Source organism: Cervus elaphus, chromosome 15 (genome assembly GCF_910594005.1).
Source record: "Cervus elaphus chromosome 15, mCerEla1.1, whole genome shotgun sequence".
In the NCBI taxonomy this organism is placed as follows: Eukaryota; Metazoa; Chordata; class Mammalia; order Artiodactyla; family Cervidae; genus Cervus; species Cervus elaphus.
In genome coordinates, this window is record NC_057829.1 from 61,823,471 (window position 1) to 61,846,563 (window position 23,093).

At 38.3% G+C, this 23,093-nt stretch overlaps 1 protein-coding gene across 4 annotated transcripts in view; it reads right to left on the reverse strand.

Moving 5' to 3' along the window:
* The window catches only part of ARHGAP19 (Rho GTPase activating protein 19), a 63,385-nt gene that overhangs the window by 36,851 nt on the left and 3,441 nt on the right, over window positions 1–23,093 (reverse strand). The window contains exon 1 of one of the 4 annotated variants that reach the window (XM_043926249.1): window positions 2,712–2,782. The exons of the other annotated variants lie outside the window; for them this stretch is intronic. Within the exon in view, the coding sequence (XP_043782184.1) occupies window positions 2,712–2,740 (29 nt within the window). The 5' untranslated portion in view covers window positions 2,741–2,782. Of the gene's footprint in view, window positions 1–2,711; window positions 2,783–23,093 lie in introns of those variants that run through there. 4 annotated transcript variants of the gene reach the window in all.

The window sequence follows — 23,093 nt, forward strand, 5'->3', positions numbered from 1 at the left end:
TTGGGTGTACATGCTCAGTCGCTTCAGTCATGTCTGACTCTGTGTGACCCTGTGAACTGTAGCCCACCAGGCCCCTCTCTCCATGGGATTCTCCAGGCAAGAATACTGGAGTGGGTTACCAAGCCCTCCTCCAGATCTTCCCAACCCAAGGATTGAAACGGTGTCTCCTGGGCCTCCTGCATTGCAGGCAGATTCTTTACCACTGAGCCACCGGGGAAGCCCCCTCTTGGGAGTACGGCCAGCTATATGGTATTTCCCATCCAGGGATCAACTGCTGATAGTACCACAGTCAGGCTACTTGCAAAGGCCACAGAAACCACATGACAGTGAGCGTGAGACTACTGCAGAGATAAAACTATATCTAGTATAATAAACATTTTGAAGACATTTACTGTACCCTTAGGTTTTTCTGGTTCCTAGGTCCCTACACAGACAGGTGTTTCCTTAAAATCAGTTGAGCCAAGTTGAGCCAAGTATCCCTGGATTCTGTTCCTCATAACCAAAAAGCCTTCACTAGAATGGCAGGCACTTACAGGTACATAAAAGAGATATTAATTCAACCTTGCCCAGGTTCAGAAATAGGTTTTATTTTAAATACTTCATTCTGGATGTCTCTGGCCCATCGTCTAAGTCCGAACTTGGCTCAAGATCCTTCCTCTCTAAGGCACTTGAAAAAAATTTATATTTTGCTTCTTCTATCTCTTCTATCACTGAGTAGTAATACTCAGCAGATATGCTCTGTTGGCCCCTGATCTTAGCTGATTTTTCACTCCTACATTATCTGGGCTATACTTCTGGAAAAGCTCCTTTCACTCAGAAATACTTTCTTCCTTATTGTTTTCTAATACGTAATTACTAAATTCTTTTTACTTTTAACATGTCACATGTTAAGAACTGTATTATTCCATCTCTTGTAGCAGACATATCACCGCCTGTTTGTATCTATTATCAATTATCTCTAATGGCTTGCTCCAATTCTTATTATATAAACAGTCATCTATTATACAACCTGTGAGTAGATGCAACACAAACCAGAAAGAAACAACTGATCACATCTGTCAGGCAAAGCTGAAATTTACCTGACTCAATCAAACATTCCCACAATAAAAACAATCACAACTTTCAAGTTTCCACAACACCCTAGGTACCAAACCTCTGTTCCAGGAAAAATGATACCTCTACACATTAAATATAACTAATCTCTACCACACTTTACCAATACTACCTGGATCTTTTTTTTTTTCTGCCCACAGCATGTGGGATCCTAGTTTCCCTGCAGTGGAAGCACGGAGTCTTAACCGCTGGACAGCGAGGGAAGTTTTACAAAGATCATTTTTAATTTGGTATAACGAAAACAAGGTGTGGGTAAACTTCAGAGTTCATCTCTACTTCCTTGAGAAGTTATTACCTAATTTTAATCAACAGCCCAAGTCTTCAGTTGGTGACTACTAAATTTCTTTCTTTTCTCTAAAATGATAATATAAGAATTCACATAAAACTTAAAAATTATAAATATGTGTTCTCAAGCCAAAGTCTTAAGAAAGAGAACTAAAAACGTTCTTTCCTCAACCTTTTTACATACTAAGGCTAAAGATGCCAATGATTTAAAGATGCTAATGATTATGATACGAGCCAATTAAAATCAAAAGAATCTTCATCCTAAGTCATTGACAAAGCATCTTTTTATTTTAAATGTTGGCTTATTTCAGTCAAGATATGAGTCAATAGACTATTATTTATAATCATTGCCAATGAGAAATTACTACTCTACTGAGAGAGCCAGAAAATCATGAAATGGATTAGCACCAAAAGAGTCTTATAATTTATCAAATCTAAGCTTTTGTGGCTGTCACATCTCTTTTAATTCTGAAAAGCAATTCAGATCAAATTAATTCTAACATATAAATGTACATGAACAGCATTCATTATATTCCTAAAGTAGAAATACATATATACATATAACCTCCAGATCTTCAGTTTATTAATATCCAGAGTAAGACTCAGTTGAGATTCCAAAACTTACATCAGAGGTGACTTCAGGCACTAAACTGAGTCAAATACAGAGAAAGGAGCTGGAAGCACAAAACCCTACCGACATTGTTTCTCAACAGAATCCTTTCTGACTTGCAGTCTGTTCCCTCATAAATAGTTAGAATAGGGAGGAGAATAAGTAAGTTCAAGGCTGCCCCTACCTAATTACAAGGAATACAAGAAAAAGATAACTAAGGGGTCCTAATACAGGAGTAACAAATAAGCAAACTCAGTTTCTTTCCCCCTTCCGCTATTTCTCCCTTTCCTTCCCATAATCATTCACTTTTGTTTTGTCTCACTTTAATTTCTTTAACCCAATTCTTTTTTGTCCTCTTCCTCGCTTTTTCTGAGTGGAGCATGTGGTAAGACAAAAATGGAGAGAAATGGTTAAAAAAGAAGTAAAACAGAAGATAAGAGAAGGAAAAGACAGATATAGTAGGTTATGCTTTTAAATTATCCCCATATCACAAAGTCCAATAATCTCTTTCCGTGGAATACATAGTACCACAATGTAAAGCTAAGAATATCAAGGAACATGGTCAAGAACTTAAGAGAAGGGCTAAAGAAAAAAATAAATAAATAAATACTATTATTAAGCAAAAACCACTTTCCTCCCTCTACAGTAATTTTAAAATGAACTGTAAGTTTGTTCAAGTTTAAGAAAAAAATTAATTTCTTACATAAGTGCTGAAAGCTTCTGATGAGGCATTGGTAAATCGAAGAGACAGGAAAAAAACTTTCTCCTTGTTTGCTGTAACAAAGAAACCCTCCTTTCCCTGCCCCATCACAGCCTACACAAATTCCAGATATGTTAGAGGACACAAGGCACATTATGTGGCCTGAAAGGCAGTACTTATTAGGACTCTTAAGCATTCATCTGCAAGTAGGAGCAAAACAGAAATTAAAAACTGGACCAGTTAATTATATTTGCCAACACATAGATGAAGCTCAACAACAGTCTCCCATCACATTGAACACTGTATTAAACAAAACAATCACACAATATAAGAGTATGCTGCTGCTGCTGCTAAGTCACTTCAGTCGTGTCCGACTCTCTGCGACCCCATAGACAGCAGCCCACCAGGCTCCCCCAACCCTGGGATTCTCCAGGCAAGAACACTGGAGTGGGTTGCCATTTCTTTCTCCAATGCATGAAAGTGAAAAGTGAAAGTGAAGTCACTAAGTCGTGTCTGACTCGTAGCGACCCCATGGGCTGCAGCCTACCAGGCTCCTCCATCCATGGATTTTCCAGGCAAGAGTACTGGAGTGGGTTGCCGTTGCCTTCTCCATATAAGAGTATAAGGACAAGCATATAAAGGGAAGAGAGATCCCTACCTCACATCATACACAAAAAATAAATTCCAGACAGAATAAAGATTTAAATATAAAAAGTCAAACTTGGAAAAAAATACATTAATGAGGCAGAGGAAAGCTTTCTTAAACACAACATAAAATGTACAATCCACAAAGAAAAGATTGAAAGATTTAACTACATCAAAATTTTAAATGTCTGTTCAACAAATGATATTATAAACAAAGTTCTTAAAAAATGAAGTAACAGTACCTCTGGAGAGGGGAACTGGATGAAAGAACAGGAGTGGGAGAGAAACTTTTCACTGTATGTTGTTTTGTATTTTCTGGATTTTTGATTCAAGTGAACATATTAGCATTACTCATTCATAATAAATAAATAAATTTAAATTTTTTAAGTATTAATAAAAGATAAGCCATAAGCTGAAAAAAAAACTTTTATTCATACAAAAGGATTAGTATTCAGAATTGATCAATATGACTAAAATTTGTAAGAAAAACACTCAAAGAAAGTTAGTCAAAAGATATGACCAATTCATAGAAGAGAGGTCTAAATGACTAATAAATATGAAAATAATCTTAACTTTAGAAGTTAAAAAGGTAAAGCAAATTGAAAAATGGTATCTTCCTCCATCTATCATTTTGGCATAAACTATCAGATTCAGTGAAAGTGAAAGTCACTCAGTCGTGTCTGACTCTTCGCAACCCCCTGGACTGTACAGTCCATCGAATTCTCCAGGCCAGAATACTGGAGTGGATAGCCGTTCCCCTCTCCAAGAGATCTTCCCAACCCAGGGATCAAACCCAGGTCTCTCACTTTACAGGCAGATTCTTTACCAGCTGAGCCACCAGGGAAGCCCATCAGATTCAGGTGATATCTTCTTACTCTTAGTCTGTTAAGTGTTATTTATTTATGGTCATGAGCCGGTGCTTCAGTTCAGTCTCCCAGTCATGTCCACCTCTTTGCGACCCCATGGACTGTAGCAGCACATCAGGCTTTCCTATCCATCACCAACTCCCGGAGCTTACTTAAACTCATGTCCATTGAGTCGGTGATGCTACCCAAGCATCTCATCCTCTGTCGTCCCCTTCTCCTCCTGCCTTCAATCTTTCCCAGCATCAGGGTCTTTTCTAGTGAGTCTGTTCTTCGCATCAGGTGGCCAAAGGATTGGAGTTGTAGCTTCAACATCAGTTCTTCCAGTGAATACCCAGGACTGATCTCTTTTAGGATGGACTGGTTGGATCTCCTTGCAGTCCAAGGGACTCTCGAGACTCTTCTCCAATACCACAGTTCAAAAGCATCAATTCTTCGGCGCTCAGCTTTCTTTATACCCCAACTCTCACATCCATACATAACTACTGGAAAAACCATAGCTTTGACTAGACGGACCTTTGTTGGCAAAGTAATATCTCTGCTTTTTAATATGCTGTCTAGGTTGGTCATAACTTTCCTGCCAAGGAGTAAGCATCTTTTAATTTCATGGCTGCAATCACCATCTGCAGTGATTTTGGAGCCCCAAAAAATAAAGTCTATCACTGTTTCCATTGTTTCCCCATCTATTTGCCATGAAGTGATGGGACTGGATGCCATGATCCTAGTTTTCTGAATGTTGAGCTTTAAGCCAACTTTTTCACTCTCATCTTTCACTTTCATCAAGAGGCTCTTTAGTTCTTCGCTTTCTGCTATAAGGGTGGTGTCATCTGCATATCTGAGGTAATTGATATTTTTCCCCTCAATCGTGATTCCAGTTTGTGTTTCATCCAGCCCAGCATTTCGCATGAGTATGTGCTTAGTATTATCAAATTTGATAATCACATAATTTTTCTCCTTTGTTTATGTAGTGAATGGCACTGATTAATGTTAAACCAACTGGGTATTTCTAGAATAAACCCAATATTGTAATGATGTTTTATCATTTTTATATACTGCTGAATTTGGTTTGCCAATTATTTGTTTAGGTTTCTCCATATACGTTCTAAGTGAGATTATCATGGAATTGTCCTTTCTCATATTTTTCTTCATTAGGTTTTATATCAAGGTTGTCCTGGCCTGTCAAAGTGAGTTGGGGAGTGTGTCCTATTTTTCTATTTTCTGAAAAAGTTTAAGCGCTATTGTCATTTCTTCCTTAAGTGATGGAATTGGCTGATGAAGTCTTCTGGACCTAGAGTTTTCTTTGTAAGGTTTTTAATTATATTATATATATATATTCAATTTGTGTTACAGAACTATTCAAATTTTCTATTTCTTCTTGTATTAATTTTGATAAGTTGTATATTTCTAGGGATTTGTCTATTCCACATAAATTTTCAAACTTGACTGGCATAAACTTGTTTGTAATATCCTGTGAGGAACGTATTAACGTGTCCAGGTTCCATAGTGATCTGCTCGTCCTTGTTCCTCATACTGGTAATTTTTTTTTTAATTTATGGATCTTATTAGAGATTTATCAATTTTTATTAACATTATCAAGGTTCCAGTTTTTGGGTTTGCTGAATTCCTCTATTACATGTTTGGTATTTATTTCACTAACTTCTGTTCTGATCTTTATTACTTCCTTTCTTCTTTGCTGTACTCAGGATAAGGTGCCAAATCAATGGGGAATGAATGACCTTTTCACTGAATGGTGCTGAGACATGTGGACAACTATAGGGGGAAAAAGTGAAAACTGACACCTACATCACTATACACAAGGTCAATTTCAGGTGAGTTATTGATCTAAAGGTGAAAAACAAAACAGTAAGCCTACAGAAGGTTAATATAGAAGAATATATTATTGAACTTAGAGTAGGGAAATAATTTTTAAATTACAGATTAAAAAATAGCAACCACAAAGAAAAGGCTCAATATATTTGAGTTCATTAAAATAAGAACTATGCTAGAAAAAGATACCATTAAGAAAGTGAAAAGTATATCTACAATATATATGGTGGGAAATATATCTACAAGATATATGGTCAAAAAAGGCTCATACCCTGAATATATACAGACTTTGTACAATCAATATGAAAAAATAAATAACCAACAGAAAAACAAGCATGAGATTTCAAGAAACTCTCATTTTAAAAACTACTCAATACCACTAGACATCAAAGAACTGCAAATTAAAAATCAATGACATACTATCATCCAACAGAATATCTAAAATTGACAATACCAAGGATTAGAGGAAATAATTCTAACTATAAAGTAACTCTAACCATAAAGTAACTCTTTTATACAGATAGTGGGGCTATAACTGTTTCATCTTATCTACAATATTAATGAACAAGTATACCCTATGAGCAGCAATTCTTAAAACATGCCTAGCATGTGCATGCAGCAACATGGGCACCAAAAATTCCAAGCAAGAATGTTCACTGACACATTAATTTCTAAGCAGCCAAAACTGGAAGCAAAATGTCCAGGAGAATGGTTTTTAAAATGTGGCATATATAATGCCAATTTTTAAAATTTTATTTATGTAGTGATTTATTTTTGGCTGTACTGGGTCTTCCGTGCTACATGTAGGCTTTTCTCTAGTTGTGGCGAGCAAGGGCTACTCTTCATTGCAGTGCATAGACTTCTCATTGTGGTTTCATCTCTTGTTCCGGAGCACAGGCTCAGCGGCTTCAGTAGTTGCAGCGCGAGGGCCAGTAGTTGCCGCTCCCGGACTCTAGAGCACAGGTTCAATAGTTGTGGCCCATGAGCTTAGTTACTCTGCAGCATGTGAGATTTTCCTGGATCAGGGATCAAACCCGTGTCTCCTGCACTGGCAGGCAGATTCTTTAATAATGGCAGATTTTATAGCAATGAAAAAGGACAAAGTCCAGTTACATACACAATCATGAATGAATCTCACAGATAGCTGAGCAAAAGATGTCCTTCTCTCTCTCTCTCTCATACACACATACACACACACAGACAAACTACTTACTATATAATACTATTCATATCAAATTTTAAAAAGACAAAAAATATAGTGTTTAGAGATAAGTCTCCAATTTACAATGGTTCAACTTACAATCGTTCAACTCTATAATGGTGTGAAAGCAATATGCATTCACTAGAAATTCTACTTCAAATTTTTGAATTTTGATCTTTTCCTGGGCTAGCAACATGTAGTACAATACTCTTTCATGATGCTGGGCAGCAGTAACGAGCCGCAGCTCCCAGGTAGCCACGAGGTCATGAGGGTAAACCAAAACATTTACAACCATTCTGTTTTTTGACTTTCAATACAGTATTCAATATAGGACATGAGATATTCAATACTTTATTATAAGATAGGCTTTGTGTTAAATGATTCTGACCAACTACAGGTTAATATGAGTGGTCTGAGCACGTTTAAGTTAGGCTAGGCTAAGCGATCATGTTCAATAGGTTGGGTGTATTAAATGAATTTTCACCTCTATTGTAAAGCAAGGAAGAATTGTACTTGCCTAAGCAGCAAGTTATAGAGAGAAGCAAAGATGTATTTACCGTTCAGGATAATGGTTACCTTTGGGGGTTACTGATTATGAGAAGACAAGAGGGCATAAGGGGAGTTTATAGGGTGCTAGCACTGTTTTGGGAAAAAGTATTAGGCTGTGGGGAAACGGGAGTGATTCATTTGAAGTAAACATGAAAATGCTGAGATTTGTTGAAGCTGGGTATTAGAAAGAGTATTGATTATATTATTACTTGTATGTATAACCAGTATCTTTCATGACAATTTTTTTAAGAAACCAAGTATAGATTTGACCTAAATCTTGCTACAATTTGATGTAAATATCAGAAAATCAAAATACAGTATATATTAAAGGTTAATTTCCTCATCATAAAAGTTTTTGCACAGATGGCTAGTTCCAGAATTAGTAGTTAGGTATAAAGGCCAACAGAGATAGCAAAGACTTCAGTATTTAAAAGCATATACCAGGGCACTCAAAGCCAGTGCTCTGGGACAACCCAGAGGAATGGGGTGGAGAGGAAGGTGGGAGGGAGGTTCAGCATGGGAGTAGACATATACATCTGTGGCTGATCCATGTCGATGTATGGCAAAAACCACCACAATATTGTAAAGTAATTAGCCTCCAATTAAAATAAGTAAACTTTTTAAAAATCAAAATAAAGGACTATAAAAATAGAAGGAAAAAAAAAAGCATATACTAAGCAACTATCCCAAAGAGTAACAGAGGCAAGACTTATCCCTTAAAAAGGGTATTTTTTAATACCAATAGTCTGCAGTGATTACTTTCACCACTAGATGGAACTCTACATGTAAGGTGATATGCTTAGTGAACGACTGGAAACAAAATCCACAGCTGAAAAATCAATTACGTAAAAATGAAACACAAGTGCTTTTGAGGCATTTTGAACCCATGAATCTGTAAAATTCAAGGCAGTGGGGGGAAAAAAAAAACCCTGTATCCTACAGATGTATCTTTTGGCTGACTACTACCAAAACTGCATACCCACAAAACTAAATGTTTCCTCCCTAGTGAATTGCTTAACTTGATTTGTTCTCCAAGAACCACAATCTTGGCAACATCTTTCAAAATATGAGCTATATTTAAAGATGTCTAAACCTGACTTACCACCCTGAGAGAAGTATGCACTCTCTTGCTATGTTTTCAACCTTAGCTGTGAAACATGGTCACTTTAATTTAAATGTGTCACTTTATTGAAGAGCTGTTAGATATGAATACATACAAGTATTAAACAAGAGGCTATATCTCTCCCTTTTTCTACCTGCCAAAGTTAAACTGGTATGAAAGTTGTACATAAACAAAAAGGATAAAGCGGGCTCCAGGTGTTCAAGCTGGCAGGTTTTTTATAACACAGGTTAAGGTTGATAAGTATTACCACAGTTTTTCAGGAAATAACATTCAATTCCTTAAACAAAAATTCTGAAATGCTTACATCCCAAGATCTGCCCTTAAGAGTAGCTGTCCAAGGTTTAGTAATATGAACCTCTTATCACTAATTTAGAAATCAGTAGTCTACAAAAATATATTTGGCCCTTTTGATCCCAACTTGAACTAATTTCAGACTACTAGAGCAACTTTATCTGAATTAAAGTGGCAAATGAAGGAATTCCTGAACATTTACCCTCTTAACCTAAACATTCTGCAAATGTGATCAAATTTTAACACTAAGAAATGACAATGGTAAGTTCTCAGTCTAAAAGACTAATCTGTCTTCCTCTGAGTACAGAATGAAGCAGGGCAAAGGCTAATAGAGTTTCGCCAAGAGAACGCACTGGTCATAGCAAATACCCTCTTCCAACAACACAAGAGAAGGCCCTACACATGGACATCACCAGATGGTTGACACCGAAATCAGATTGATTTTATTCTTTGCAGCCAGAGATGGAGAAGCTCTATACAGTCAGCAAAAACAAGACCGGGAGCTGACTGTGGCTCAGATCATGAACTCCTTATTGCCAAATTCAGACTGAAATTGAAGAAAGTGGAGAAAACCACTAGACCATTCAGCTATGACCTAAATCAAGTCCCTTATGACTATACAGTGGAAGTGAGAAATAGATTTAAGGGACTAGATCTAATAGACAGAGTGCCTGATGAACTACGGACAGAGGTTCACGACATTGTACAGGAGACAGGAATCAAGACCATCCCCAAGAAAAAGAAATGCAAAAACGCAAAATGACTGTCTGAGAAAGCCTTACAAATAGCTATGAAAAGAAGAGAAGTGAAAAGCAAAGGAGAAAAGGAAGGATATACCCATTTGAATGCAGAGTTCCGAAGAATAGCAAGGAGAGATAAGAAAGCCTTCCTCAGTGATCAATGCAAAGAAATAGAGGAAAACAATAGAATGAAAAAGACTAGAGAAATTTCTAATTTCTTCAAGAAAATTAGAGCTAGCAAGGGAACATTTCATGAAAAGATGGGCTCAATAAAGGACAGAAATGGTATGAACAGAAGCAGAAAACATTAAGAAGAGGTGGCAAGAATACACAGAAAAATTGTACAAAAAAGATCTTCCTGACCCAGATAATCACGATGGGGTGATCACTCACCTAGAACCAGACATCCTGGAATGTGAAGTCAAGTGGGCCTTAGGAAGCATCACTACGAACAAAGCTAGTGGAGGTGATGGAGTTCCAGTTGAGCTATTTCAAATCCTGAAAGATGACGCAGTGAAAGTGCTGCACTCAATATGCCAGCAAATTTGGAAAACTCAGCAGTGGCCACAGGACTGGAAAAGGTCAGTTTTCACTCCAATCCCTAAGAAAGGCAATGCCAAAGAATGCTCAAACTACCGCACTATTGCACTCATCTCACACGCTAGTAAAGTAATGCTCAAAATTCTCCAAGCCAGGCTTCAGCAATAGGTGAGCCATGAACTTCTAGATGTTCAAGCTGGTTTTAGAAAAGGCAGAGGAACCAGAGATCAAATTGCCAACATCCACTGGATGATCAAAAAAGCAAGAGAGCTCCAGAAAAACATATATTTCTGCTTTATTGACTATGCCAAAGCCTTTGACTGTGTGGATCACAATAAACTGTGAAAGAGGTTGGGCATCCCAGACCTCCTGACCCGCGTCTTGAGAAACCTGTATGCAGGTCAGGAAGCAACAGTTACAACTGGACATGGAACAACAGACTGGTTCTAAATAGGAAAAGGAGTACCTCAAGGATGTATATTGTCACCCCGCTTATTTAACTTCTATGCAGAGTACATCATAAGAAATGCTGGGCTCGAAGAAGCACAAGCTGGAATCAAGATTGCTGGGAGAAATATCAATAACCTCAGATACGCAGATGACACCACCCTTATAGCAGAACGCGAAGAACTAAAGAGCCTCTTGATGAAAGTGAAAGAGGAGAGTGAAAAAGTTGGCTTAAAGCTCAACATTCGGAAAACAAAGATCATGGCATCCAGTCCCATCACTTCATGGCAGATAGATGGGAAAGCAGTGGAAACAGCAGCTGACTTTATTTTTCTGGGCTCCAAAATCACTACAGATGGTGATTGCAGCCATGAAATTAAAAGACGCTTACTCCTTGGGAGGAAAGCTATGACCAACCTAGATAGCATATTAAAAAGCAGAGACGTTACTTTGCCAACAAAAGTCCGTCTCGTCAAGGCTATGGTTTTTCCAGTGGTCATGTATGGATGTGAGAGTTGGACTATGAAGAAAGCTGCGTGCCGAAGAATTGATGCTTTTGAACTGTGGTGTTGGAGAAGACTCTTGAGAGTCCCTTGGACTGCAAGGAGGTCCAACCAGTCCATCCTAAAGGAGATCAGTCCTGGGTGTTCATTGCAAAGACTGATGTTGAAGCTACAACTCCAATCCTTTGGCCACCTGATGTGAAGAGCTGACTCACTGTTAAAGACCCTGATGCTGGGAAAGATTGAGGAGGAGAAGGGGACGACAGAGGATGAGATGGCTGGATGGCATCATCGACTCAATTGACGTGGGTTGGGGTGGACTCTGGGAGCTGGTGATGGACAGGGAGGCCTGGCATGCTGCAGTTCATGGGGTCGCAAAGAGTCAGACACGACTGAGCGACTGAACTGAACTGAGTACCAATAATGCAAGTTAATTAACATATATTTAATTTGTCAATTTTTATCCCTTTGGGTGTCACAAGAATTGGCATTAATTCTGTTGCTGCCAATTTGCTTACTTGTTCTCACCAAGGCTGGTGAACAATTGGAACAAAGTTTACTTGTATTGGAAAAGTAACATGAAAATTCCCTATTTATTTGGAGAAAGTTCTATAGGATGCTTCACTGACAAAAGAGTGTCTCTCTTATCATTATATAAAAGCTGTTTACTCCTCAAAAAAGTACAGTCAAAGCTTCAGGAGACTCTTTTCCTATAGAGTTTAAATGCCATGAGCCTCAGGCAATTAAAACCAAAGAATTTCTACCTATGATCAGATTACCTTTCAAAAGACTACTTCTAAATCCACTTGTTCCAAAGTCCAGAATGATACTATCCAAGAGACTGCTAATGCTTTTGCTCTGGCACATGACTGTTCATATCTATACAACTTCACATATTGAAAATTTTTAAGAGTTTTAATCTCTTAGTCAGTACTCAACGAACCTAAGAGTAAGTCTCATCAGCTAGCTTAAGAAAGTGAGTTGCTTTTCTGAAGCACGTGTTAGCCAAACAAGAAATCACAGTTACTCACGTGTCATTTAAATTCAAACTAATTGTGATCTACCTAGTGCTTTATATTTATAATTTTAAGAAGCTGTAAGGTACAGGAACAAACTAAACAAACTAAACTAAGTCTGTGGTGCCCAAAAGTTTAAATTTCACTGAATACTATAAGATGCTATTTTGTTTTCCACTATCTCTATTTTCAAAAATACAAATGGTCAGCTATCGGTGCAATTAGCACATAGGCACCCAGAAGGCCCTATGAGAGGCCTTTGAAAATTAGGTTGCAAATAATTTTTCCTTTTACTGCATTTGCACATACATGCTAGTCTTTTAAGTGTTATTATTTTAAAGAGATCTTTGGGTATTTGCTAAAACTCCTTTGAAATTGGAAGTAATCATGAGGCTTTTTCCACTGTGGTAAATCTTAAGCAACCACCACTTTGGGGAAACATCATACACTTTCTCACTCAACACTTTCTGAATGACACCAACTTTTGAGATATGTGATATTGAAAAGATGGATTCTAATATATGAAATTTTATGGTGCATGAAATTTTTTTAATTTAAATATCCCACTTTCTTTTCAACACTTTTAAAAAATTATTTTATTTTTTTGGTCATATCTCGGGGCTTATGAGATCTTAGTTCCCCAACCAGGGATTGAACCTGGGACCTTGGCAGTGAAAGCACGGAGACCTAACTGCTGGACCACTTTTTATTTCTTAACTCCTAAAAAGAAACTATTGTGTCAGTTAAAATAGTTATGCTTTGAAAAATTTAGGCTTTATCCTCTGTACCCACCTTAATAATACACACACTCTCAATTTAAATTTTAATGAAAATTTAACACAATGACATAAGTGTATGCTTCATACTGGTATACTTATTTTTAATATTTTTTATTTTTATTTTTAATATTTAAAAGCCATATTTACCTGATAAAAAATCCAGATTGAAAAATGACTGATCTCTTGCTTAGGGTCATCCTAACAAAAGCAGCAGATTGAATAGCAGATCTAATTAAGGAGAGCTTGGTCATAAGGACAGCTACTACAAAATGCCTTGATCAAAAGAAAAAAAAATAAAGTAGACCTTGTTATTTGAGTGAAAAAAAAAACTATTATTGCAACCAATGAGAGACTGTAGGGATTCCAAAATTTAGAAAACTTTAAAATGATAAACAGACTTAACCATACAAAAGCTAGTCAGATTTAAAAAGAAAAAAAAAAGATTTCAAAGGGCTCATTATAGTGCATGTAGCCTTCTCTGATTAAAGTTTTACTCTCTTAGAGAGCAGAAAGTATTTGAAGATAATGTCAAGAATGTTACTAAATACTATTGCTGTACACTTTCTTGGTTTCTCATCTTCTCCTAATTGTTAGTTTCCTGTTATTTGGTAAGTTATTTGGTGAGTTTTTCTTTAATTTCATTGTTTTTAACATTCTTGGTTTTATCCTTGTAATTGTGTTCAGCATAAAAATAAAACAAGTGAAGAACTTCTACATTATATAATCCCAATGTCATTCTTTATAGTTCCTAAATTAATGAGGTTCGCCCCTTCCCAAACATATTGATGTAATTAATACACATACAGCAACTGTTCAATCTCATAGTTCAGCTTGACAAATTGCCTGTATTTAATTTCATAACTGATATTGTTATATCTGATTATCTTAGAAGCTATGGCTTTATATAGTTTTATAGTTTGATACTAACACATTTCCCATTATAAAATGTACTGTCATTAACTCACTCCATACTTTTAAAATTATTTATAAAGTAGATCACAAAACTTGTGAACTTCTGACAAAATTGTTCCTTTTTTATCCATCACTATATTTTAAAATTACAGAAAAGAACAAGTCTTCCTACAGTGGGCACTAAAGACTGTAACACAAAAGACATAACAAGATCATTAACTGCCAAATGCATGGTACAGACAATGAAAGCTCTAAGAATTCAGAGGTATCTTTCACTCTTATACACGGAGAGTTGAGATTTGCGGTAGGTCTTAAAGATGAGGAGGGTTTGACAGAGTTTGACAGTACTCATCTTGAGCACTCTGACTCCCAACCTCCTCCTTCGCACAGTTTCCGTTCTCCAAGACCCCGTCCTACAGGGCTCATCAGCGCTGACTCCAAAGCCTGCCTCTGTGGCTATGGCTGGCAGCCTCTACAGTAAGTCACCCTCTAGTCCCCATATTTTCATTTTTTCATTTTCATCCAGTCTCTTGCACTGCTCCCCTCCATACCGTTTTTCCAGTGCTTCCTAGTTGTTCACAAGCCACTACTATTGAGCCTGTGCTCTAGAGCCCACGTGCTGCAACTACTGAAGTCCATGCTCTGCAACAAGAGAAGCCACCACAATGAGACGCCCATGCACCACAACTACAGAGTAACTCCCCCCTCGCCACAACTAAAGGAAAGCCCATGAAGCAACAGAGATTCAGCACGGCCATAAGCTCAGCAGTAATCTGCCTGCAATGCAGAAGCTGCAGGAGATGTGGGTTTGATCCCTGGGTCTGGAAGATTCCCTGGAGGAGCAAATGCCAACCCATTCCAGTATTGTTGTCTGGAGAATCCCAGACAGAGAAGCCTAGCAGGCTATGGTCTACGGCGTCACAGAGAGTTAGACACAACTGAAAAGACTTGGCACGCACGCATGCTCACTGTGCATGGGCTTAAATAAAGAAAGAAAATTATTTTTAAAATTATACATATTTCAGATTATAAACATCAGTTTTTAAAACCTCATATAACTATATACCAGTAACCCCAAACAAAAAGACAAGAAATGTTAAAGTAGCTTGCTCAAAGACACATACTGTTTTAACTGAGGGAAAAGTTATCAGTAAACAACGTATCTGGCTGGGATCTTCCCAAGCTTGAAACTGCGAAGATCCATGCTGTTGTTGCTGTTCTGTCAACATATCGTGTACGACTCATGGACCACAGCACATCAAGCTTCCCTGTTCTTCACTATCTCCCAGCGTTTGCTCAACCTCATGTACATGGAACAGTAATGCTACCTAACTATCTCATCCTCTGCCACCCCCTTCTCCTCCTGCCTTCAATCTTTCCCACCATCAGGGTCTTTTCCAAAGAGTGAGCTCTATATCAAGTGGCCAAAGTATTGGAGCTTCAGCATCAGTCCTTCCGATGAATATTCAGGACTGATTTCCTTTAGGATTGACTGGTTGGATCTCCTTGCAATCCAAGGGACTCTCAAGAGTCTTCTCCAGCGCCACAGTTCAAAAGCATCAATTCTTCAGTGCTCAACTTTCTTTATAGTGGAACTCTCACATCCATACATGACTACTGGAAAAACCACAGCTTTGACTAGACGGACCTTTGTTGGCAAAGTAATGTCTCTGCTTTTTAATATGCTGTCTAGGTTGGTCATGGCTTTTCTTCCAAGGAGTGTGTTTTAATTTCAAGGCTGCAGTCACCATCTGCAGTGATTTTGGAGCCAAAAAAATAGTCTCTCACTGTTTTCATTGTTTTCCCATATATTTGGGAATAGATTATATATATTATATAGATTTTATATATTTATATTAATATTATTATATTATATAACTATATTTATAATTATATTTATAATACAATTATATATTATATATTTAAATATTATATAATAACATATTGTATAAAATATTATGTATCTTTTATATTATAAATATGTAGATTATATAGATCAAGGACTTCGCTGGTGGCTCAGACAATAAAGTGTCTGCCTACAATGCGGGAGACCTGGGTTCGATCCCTGAGTCGGGAAGATCCCCTGAAGAAGGAAATGGCAACCCACTCCAGTATTCTTGCCTGGAAAATCCCATGGACAGAGGAGTCTGGTAGGCTACAATCCATGGGGTCACAGAGAGTCGGACATGACTGACGGATTTCACTCGCTATTATATAGATTTCCCATCTATTCCTAAGCTATGAAGTGATGGGACCAGATGCCATGATCTCAGCTTTCTGAATGTTGAGTTTGAAGCCAACTTTTTCACTCTCCTCTTTCACTTTCATCAAGAGGCTCTTCAGTACTTCTTCACTTTTGGCCATAAAGGTGGTGTCATCGGCATATCTGAGGTTATTGATATTTCTCCTGGCTACCTTCATTTCAGCTTGTGCTTCATTCAGCCCAGCATTTCGCATGATGTACTCTGCATAGAAGTTAAATAAGCAGGGTGACAATATACAGCCCTGACGTACTCCTTTCTGGATTTGGAAACAGTCTGTTGTCCCATGTCCAGTTCTAACTGTTGCTTCTTGACCTGCATACAGATTTCTCAGGAGGTAGGTAAGGTTGTCCGGTATTCCCATCTCTTTCTGAATTTTCCACAGTTTGTTGTGATCCACATAGTCAAAGGCTTTGGCATAGTCAATAAAGCAGAAGTTTTTCTGGAATTCTCTTGCTTTTGCAATGATCCAACAGATATTGGCAATTTGATCTCTGGTTCCTCTGCCTTTTCTAAATTCAGCTTGAACATCTAGAAGTTCACAGTTCACGGTTCACATACTGTTGAAGCCTGGCTTGGAGAATTTTGAGCATTACTTTACTAGCCTGTGAGATGAGTACAATTGTGCAGTAGTTTGAACATTCTCTGGCATTGCCTTTCTTTGGGATTGGAATGAAAACTGACCTTTTCCAGTCCTGTGGCCACTGCTGAGTTTTCCAAATTTGCTGGCATATTGAGTGCAGCACTTTCACTGCGTCATCTTTCAGGATTTGAAATAGCTCAACTGGAATTCCATCACCTCCACTAGCTTTGTTCGTAGTGATGCTTCCTAAGGCCCACTTGACTTCACATTCCAGGATGTCTGGCTCTAGGTGAGTGATCACACCATCATGATTATCTGGGTCATTAAGATCTTTTTTGTACAGTTCTTCTGTGTATTCTTGCCACCTCTTCTTCTGCTTCTGTTAGGTCCATACCATTTCTGTCCTTTATTGAGCCCATCTTTTCATGAAATGTTCCCTTGCTAGCTCTAATTTTCTTGAAGAGATCTCTAGTCTTTCCCATTCTATTGTTTTCCTCTATTTCTTTGCATTGATCGCTGAGGAAGGCTTTCTTATCTCTCCTTGCTATTCTTTGGAACTCTGCATTTAAATGGGCATATCTTTCCTTTTCTCCTTTGCTTTTAGCTTCTCTTCTTTTCTCAGCTATTTGTAAGGCCTCCTCAGACAACCATTTTGCATTTCTTTTTCTTGCAGATGGTCTTGATCATTGCCTCCTGTACAGTATCATGAACCTCCGTTCATAGTTCTTCAGGCACTCTTTCTCTCAGATCTAATCCCTTGTATCTGTTTGTCACTTCCACTGTATAATCGTAAGAGACTTGATTTAGGTCATACCTGAATGGTCTAGTGGTTTTCCCTACTTCCTTCAATTTAAGTCTGAATTCTGCAACAAGGAGTTCATGATCTGAGCCACAGTCAGCTCCAGGTCTTGTTTTTGCTGACTGTATAGAGCTTCTCATCTTTGACTGCTAACCATACAATCAATCTGATATCGGTATTGACCACCTGGTGACGTCCATGTGTGGTCTTCTCTTGTGTTGTTGGAAGAGGGTATTTGCTATGACCAGTGTGTTCTCTTGGCAAAACTCTATTAGCCTTTGCCCTGCTTCATTTTGTACTCCAAGGCCAAATTTGCCTCTTACTCCAGGCATCTCTTGACTTCCTCCTTTTGCATTCCAGTCCCCTATAATAAAAAGGACATCTTTTTTGGCTGTTAGTTTTAGAGTTTTGTAGGTCTTCATAGAACCATTCAACTTCAGCTTCCTCAGCATTACTGGTAGGGGCAAAGATTTGGATTACCGTGACATTGAATGGTTTGCCTTGGAAACGAACAGAGATCATTCTGTCATTTTTGAGATTGCATCCAAGTACTGCATTTCAGACTCTCTTGTTTACTATGATGGCTACTCCATTTCTTCTAAGGGATTCTTGCCCACAGTAGTAGATATAATGGTCATCTGAGTTAAATTCATCCATTCCTGTCCATTTTAGTTCACTGATTCCTAAAATGTCAATGTTCACTCTTGCCATCTCCTGTTTGACCACTTCCAATTTGCCTTGATTCATGGATCTAACATTCCAGGTTCCTATGCAATATTGCTCTTTACAGCATAGGACTTACTTCCATCACCAATCACATCCACAACTGGGTGTTGTTTTTGCTTTGGCTCCGTCTCTTCATTCTTTCTGGAGTTATTTCTCCACTGTTCTCCAGTAGCATACTGGGCACCTACCAACCTGGGGAATTCATCTTTCAGTGTCCTATCTTTTTGCCTTTTCATCCTGTTCCTGGGGTTCTCAAGGCAAGAATACTAAAGTGGTTTGCCATTCCCTTCTCTAGTGGACCACATTTTGTCAGAACTCTCCAGCATGACCCATCCATCTTGGGTGGCCCTACATGGCATAGCTCATAGTCTCACTGAGTTAGACAAGGGTGTGGTCCATGTGATCAGTTTGATTAGTTTTCTGTGATTGTGGTTTTCATTCCATCTGCCCTCTGATGGATAAGGATAAGAGGTTTATGGAAGCTTCCACCTCATACTTCTCTATAGAATAGACCTAGGTAGTGTTGCAACAAGGGAAACCAGCAACTTGGAGATAAGATGATTTTCCATGTGCCAGTCATCAACTTATTGCCTCTCATCCATCACTGCCTACTCTGCAAAAATGGAGCCAGAGCCTCTAAATGTACTTCCTTTTCTAGCTGGTCCGATGTTCAGCATTACCGATAAAGAACACTGCAGAGACAGACCAGGAGGCAGCGCCTTTCCCTTTAGGGTTTCAGGCTGCTCCTCTAGGCAAGCTCCTGCATCATGCACAGCCTCTCCACTGCCAGGCTCCAGGTTATAGCAGTCAGCAGCACCCATAAACCAGCTGTTTTCCACCACCCCCCACCCCCCAACCCCTGAGACATCTATGAACAGCTTTCCCAAGTATCCTAAAGGAGTAGGTTTCGAGAAGGTTCCTGAAGGTGAATTTCCAACAAGTTCTACCACATTATTTCTCTGCCATTCTGTGGCTCCAATGTGAGATCTCTGCCCTAGGGTATCTATCTCTTCTTAGCACATTCTATCTCAGCCCTACAAATTATAGTGGATTCTTTTTATCCAGTTTTATCAAGGTATAATTAGCAGACAAAATGATAAGATATAGTATTTATAAAGTGTACACCATGATGACTTGATATACATATGCAGTGCATAGTTGATTCTGGTTTCTATCTGTAATTCTTCAGAGATCTCTTTATTTATTAGCCAATCCCTTGTTACTCCAATTCCCTGTTAGAATCAATAACTCTTTATACTAAATTTTCTTTGTTCAAATTACTGTATAGTTTCTGTGTCCTAGTTGAACCCTGACTGATATATCAGGTAAAACTAACAAAACATCAGCACAAAATAGATGGACTCTGGCATTTCTAGAAACATGGTTAATAAAATGTAATTAATAGGGAACAATTAGAACTGGACATGGAACAACAGGCTGCTTCCAAATAGGAAAAGGAGTAGTCAAGGCTGTATATTGTCACCCTGCTTATTTAACTTATATGCAGAGTACATCATGAGAAACGCTGGGCTGGAGGAAGCACAAGCGGGAATCAAGATTTCCAGGAGAAATATCAATAACCTCAGATATGCAGATGACACCACCCTTATGGCAGAAAGTGAAAAGGAACTAAAAAGCCTCTTGATCAAAGTAAAAGAGGAGAGTGAAAAGGTTGGCTTAAAGCTCAACATTCGGAAAACAAAGATCATGGCATCTGGTCCCATCACTTCATGGGAAATAGATGGGGAAACAGTGGAAACAGTGTCAGACTTTATTTTTCTGGGCTCCAAAATCACTGCAGATAGTGACTGCAGCCATGAAATTAAAAGACGCTTACTCCTTGGGAGGAAAGTTATGACCAACCTAGATAGCATATTAAAAAGCAGAGACATTACTTTGCCAACAAAGGTCCGTCTAGTCAAGGCTATTGTTTTTCCAGTGGTCACGTATGGATGTGAAAGTTGGACTGTGAAGAAAGCTGAGCACCGGAGAAGGAAATGGCAACCCACTCTAGTGTTCTTGCCTTGAGAATCCCAGGGACGAGGGAGCCTGGTGGGCTGCCGTCTATGGGGAAAAAAAAAAAAAAGAAAGCTGAGCACCGAAAAACTGATGCTTTTGAACTGTGGTGTTGGAGAAGACTCTTGAGAGTCCTGTGGACTACAAGGAGATCCAACCAGTCCATCCTAAAGGAGATAAGTCCTGGGTATTCACTGGAAGGACTGATGTTGAAGCTGAAACTCCAATACTTTGGCTACCTCATGCGAAGAGCTGACTCACTGGAAAAGACCCTGGTGCTGGGAGGGATTGGGGGCAGGAGGAGAAGGGGATGACAGAGGATGAGATGGCTGGATGGCATCACCGACTCGATGGACATGAGTTTGAGTAATCTCCGGGAGTTGGTGATGGACAGGGAGGCCTGGCGCGCTGCGATTCATGGGGTCGCAAAGAGTCGGACACGACTGAGTAACTGAACTGAACTGACTCAAGGTAGCCAGAAGGTATCTTCAGGAAGAAAGTACTGGTAAACACTGATTAAAAAACAAAAGAAAGCAATGATCTAATTAATCAACTGTAATAAGTCTCTTTCAAAGATAAAATGGGACAACCTGACATACAGATCAGGTATATTCTTTTTTTCTTTTTTATTGAAGCATAGTTGATTTACAAAGTTTCAGACAAAGTGATTCAGTTATATATGTGTGTATGCGTATTCTTTTTTCAGATTCTTTTCCAATACAGATTATTAGAAGATATTGAAGATAGTTCCCTGTGCTATTGATGGATAGGTCCTTGTTGTTTATTTTAGATATAGTATGTGTCTGTTGACCCCAAGTTCTTTAATTTATCCCATCCCTCCCCACCACCACCTTTCTTTCTCCTTTGGTAAACATAAGCTTGTTTTCTATGTCTATGAATCTACTTCTGGTTTGTAAATAAGTTCATTTATATACTTTACGCAAATTACCTAAATTGCCTTATCAATTGGCTTACGAACCTGAATGGAATCAGTTCTTAAATCCGTTTAACAGATAAAACAGTTTTTTGAACTTGCAGTAACAAAAAGACTCCTGCTTTCTGAGGACCTTCCACACAACCACCCAGAAACCTCCTTCTGTTTAACCTTACAAACTCTACAGCTAAAGGTTAGAGGCAAAGAAAGGTAGGCCACTGACCAGTTTATAAAGATTAACTTTAAAATTCTATTTTCTTCTTCCCCTCTCCTTCCACCAAGATTGCCCTTGCCTGTAAATATAATGGTCAAACTCTCTAAGCCAGATAAACTGATAAAAATGCAAAATAAAAAGATTCTCATTCAAGAAAGATCCCTAAAGAATCTATTCCTCATTTCGGTTCACAGAATTTGACAGTACAAATAAAAAATTAGATTCAGGGAGTTCTCTGGTGGCCAAGTGGTTAGGACTCGGTGCTCTTGCTGCCATGGGCCCAGGTTCAACCCTGGTCGGGAAACTAACATCCTGAATGCCTCACAGCTTAGCAGCCAAAAAAACTGGATTCAGACATTTAAACCATGTTTTCTACTTTTACAAGTGAAAACAGAAAATTCTTCCTAAGATCAACAGGTTCTATCTATCACTTTTCTTGAAGGGCCACACTGTTGTCTTCTAAGAGAAAAGAACAATGTAATTTTAAAAAGGGACTTTATGAAGTCTATAGTGTAGTGATTCAGCAGGATATAGGACACTTTCCCCATCTTCACGCATCTGCCTCCAAAAACATTTCCAAACTGGGATGTAACTATCCCAAAGTCTGTTCCAACGCTTCCTGCTGTTCCTAAGTCCCATGGGCAGGGCTCCAAAACTTAGACACTGCTGGTATATTAACTGTCTCCAACTTTTCACAAATGCTATCGCTTCCATGACTTGCTCTGCCTCCCTCCACTCCTATATGTTCTTATTTGCTTTTTCTGGTTCACAGTGGGTTTCTTTTTTTCAGGGAATATTGAGGTTAAAATGCTTGTGAGTCTTTGTTATCAATTTCCCCTCTTCATCTAATAATAGTTAGGACTTTCTTTTTATGCCTCTTTTCAACTAAAAAAATACTGAGCCATATTTCCCTACTGACAATTATGTGGGTAGGTGGCTATAATTCTTTTCCTGCTTTTGCTTTTTCTCTCTTTGGCCCTTGAGAGTCTCTACTTTTTTTTTTTTCTATTATTTTGATACTACTACTGGTAGAGTGGATAGCTTCAATTTGTGGATTTCCCTTATTAGATGCAGGCTTAAAATAATAATGAAGAAAAAGAACTAGAACACTAAACAGTTCTAAACAGATGATCAGATATTCTCCATTCAACACACAAATATATATTGATTTGTGCAAATCAGACAATTCTTTCCTCTTCTTTATGGACTACAAGGGACCATACCACCAACAGAAGATTAGAAAGGTTAATATCTGCAGAGCATAAAGTAATTTGTATGGCATTTATCACAAGGTAATATTTTTGTCTTAAAAATACCAAAAACTATTATTCATTCACTACTGACCACCTTGTTATTGTTGTTCAGTCAGTAAGTTGTGTCCGATTCTGTGAACCCATGGACTGCAGGACACCAGGC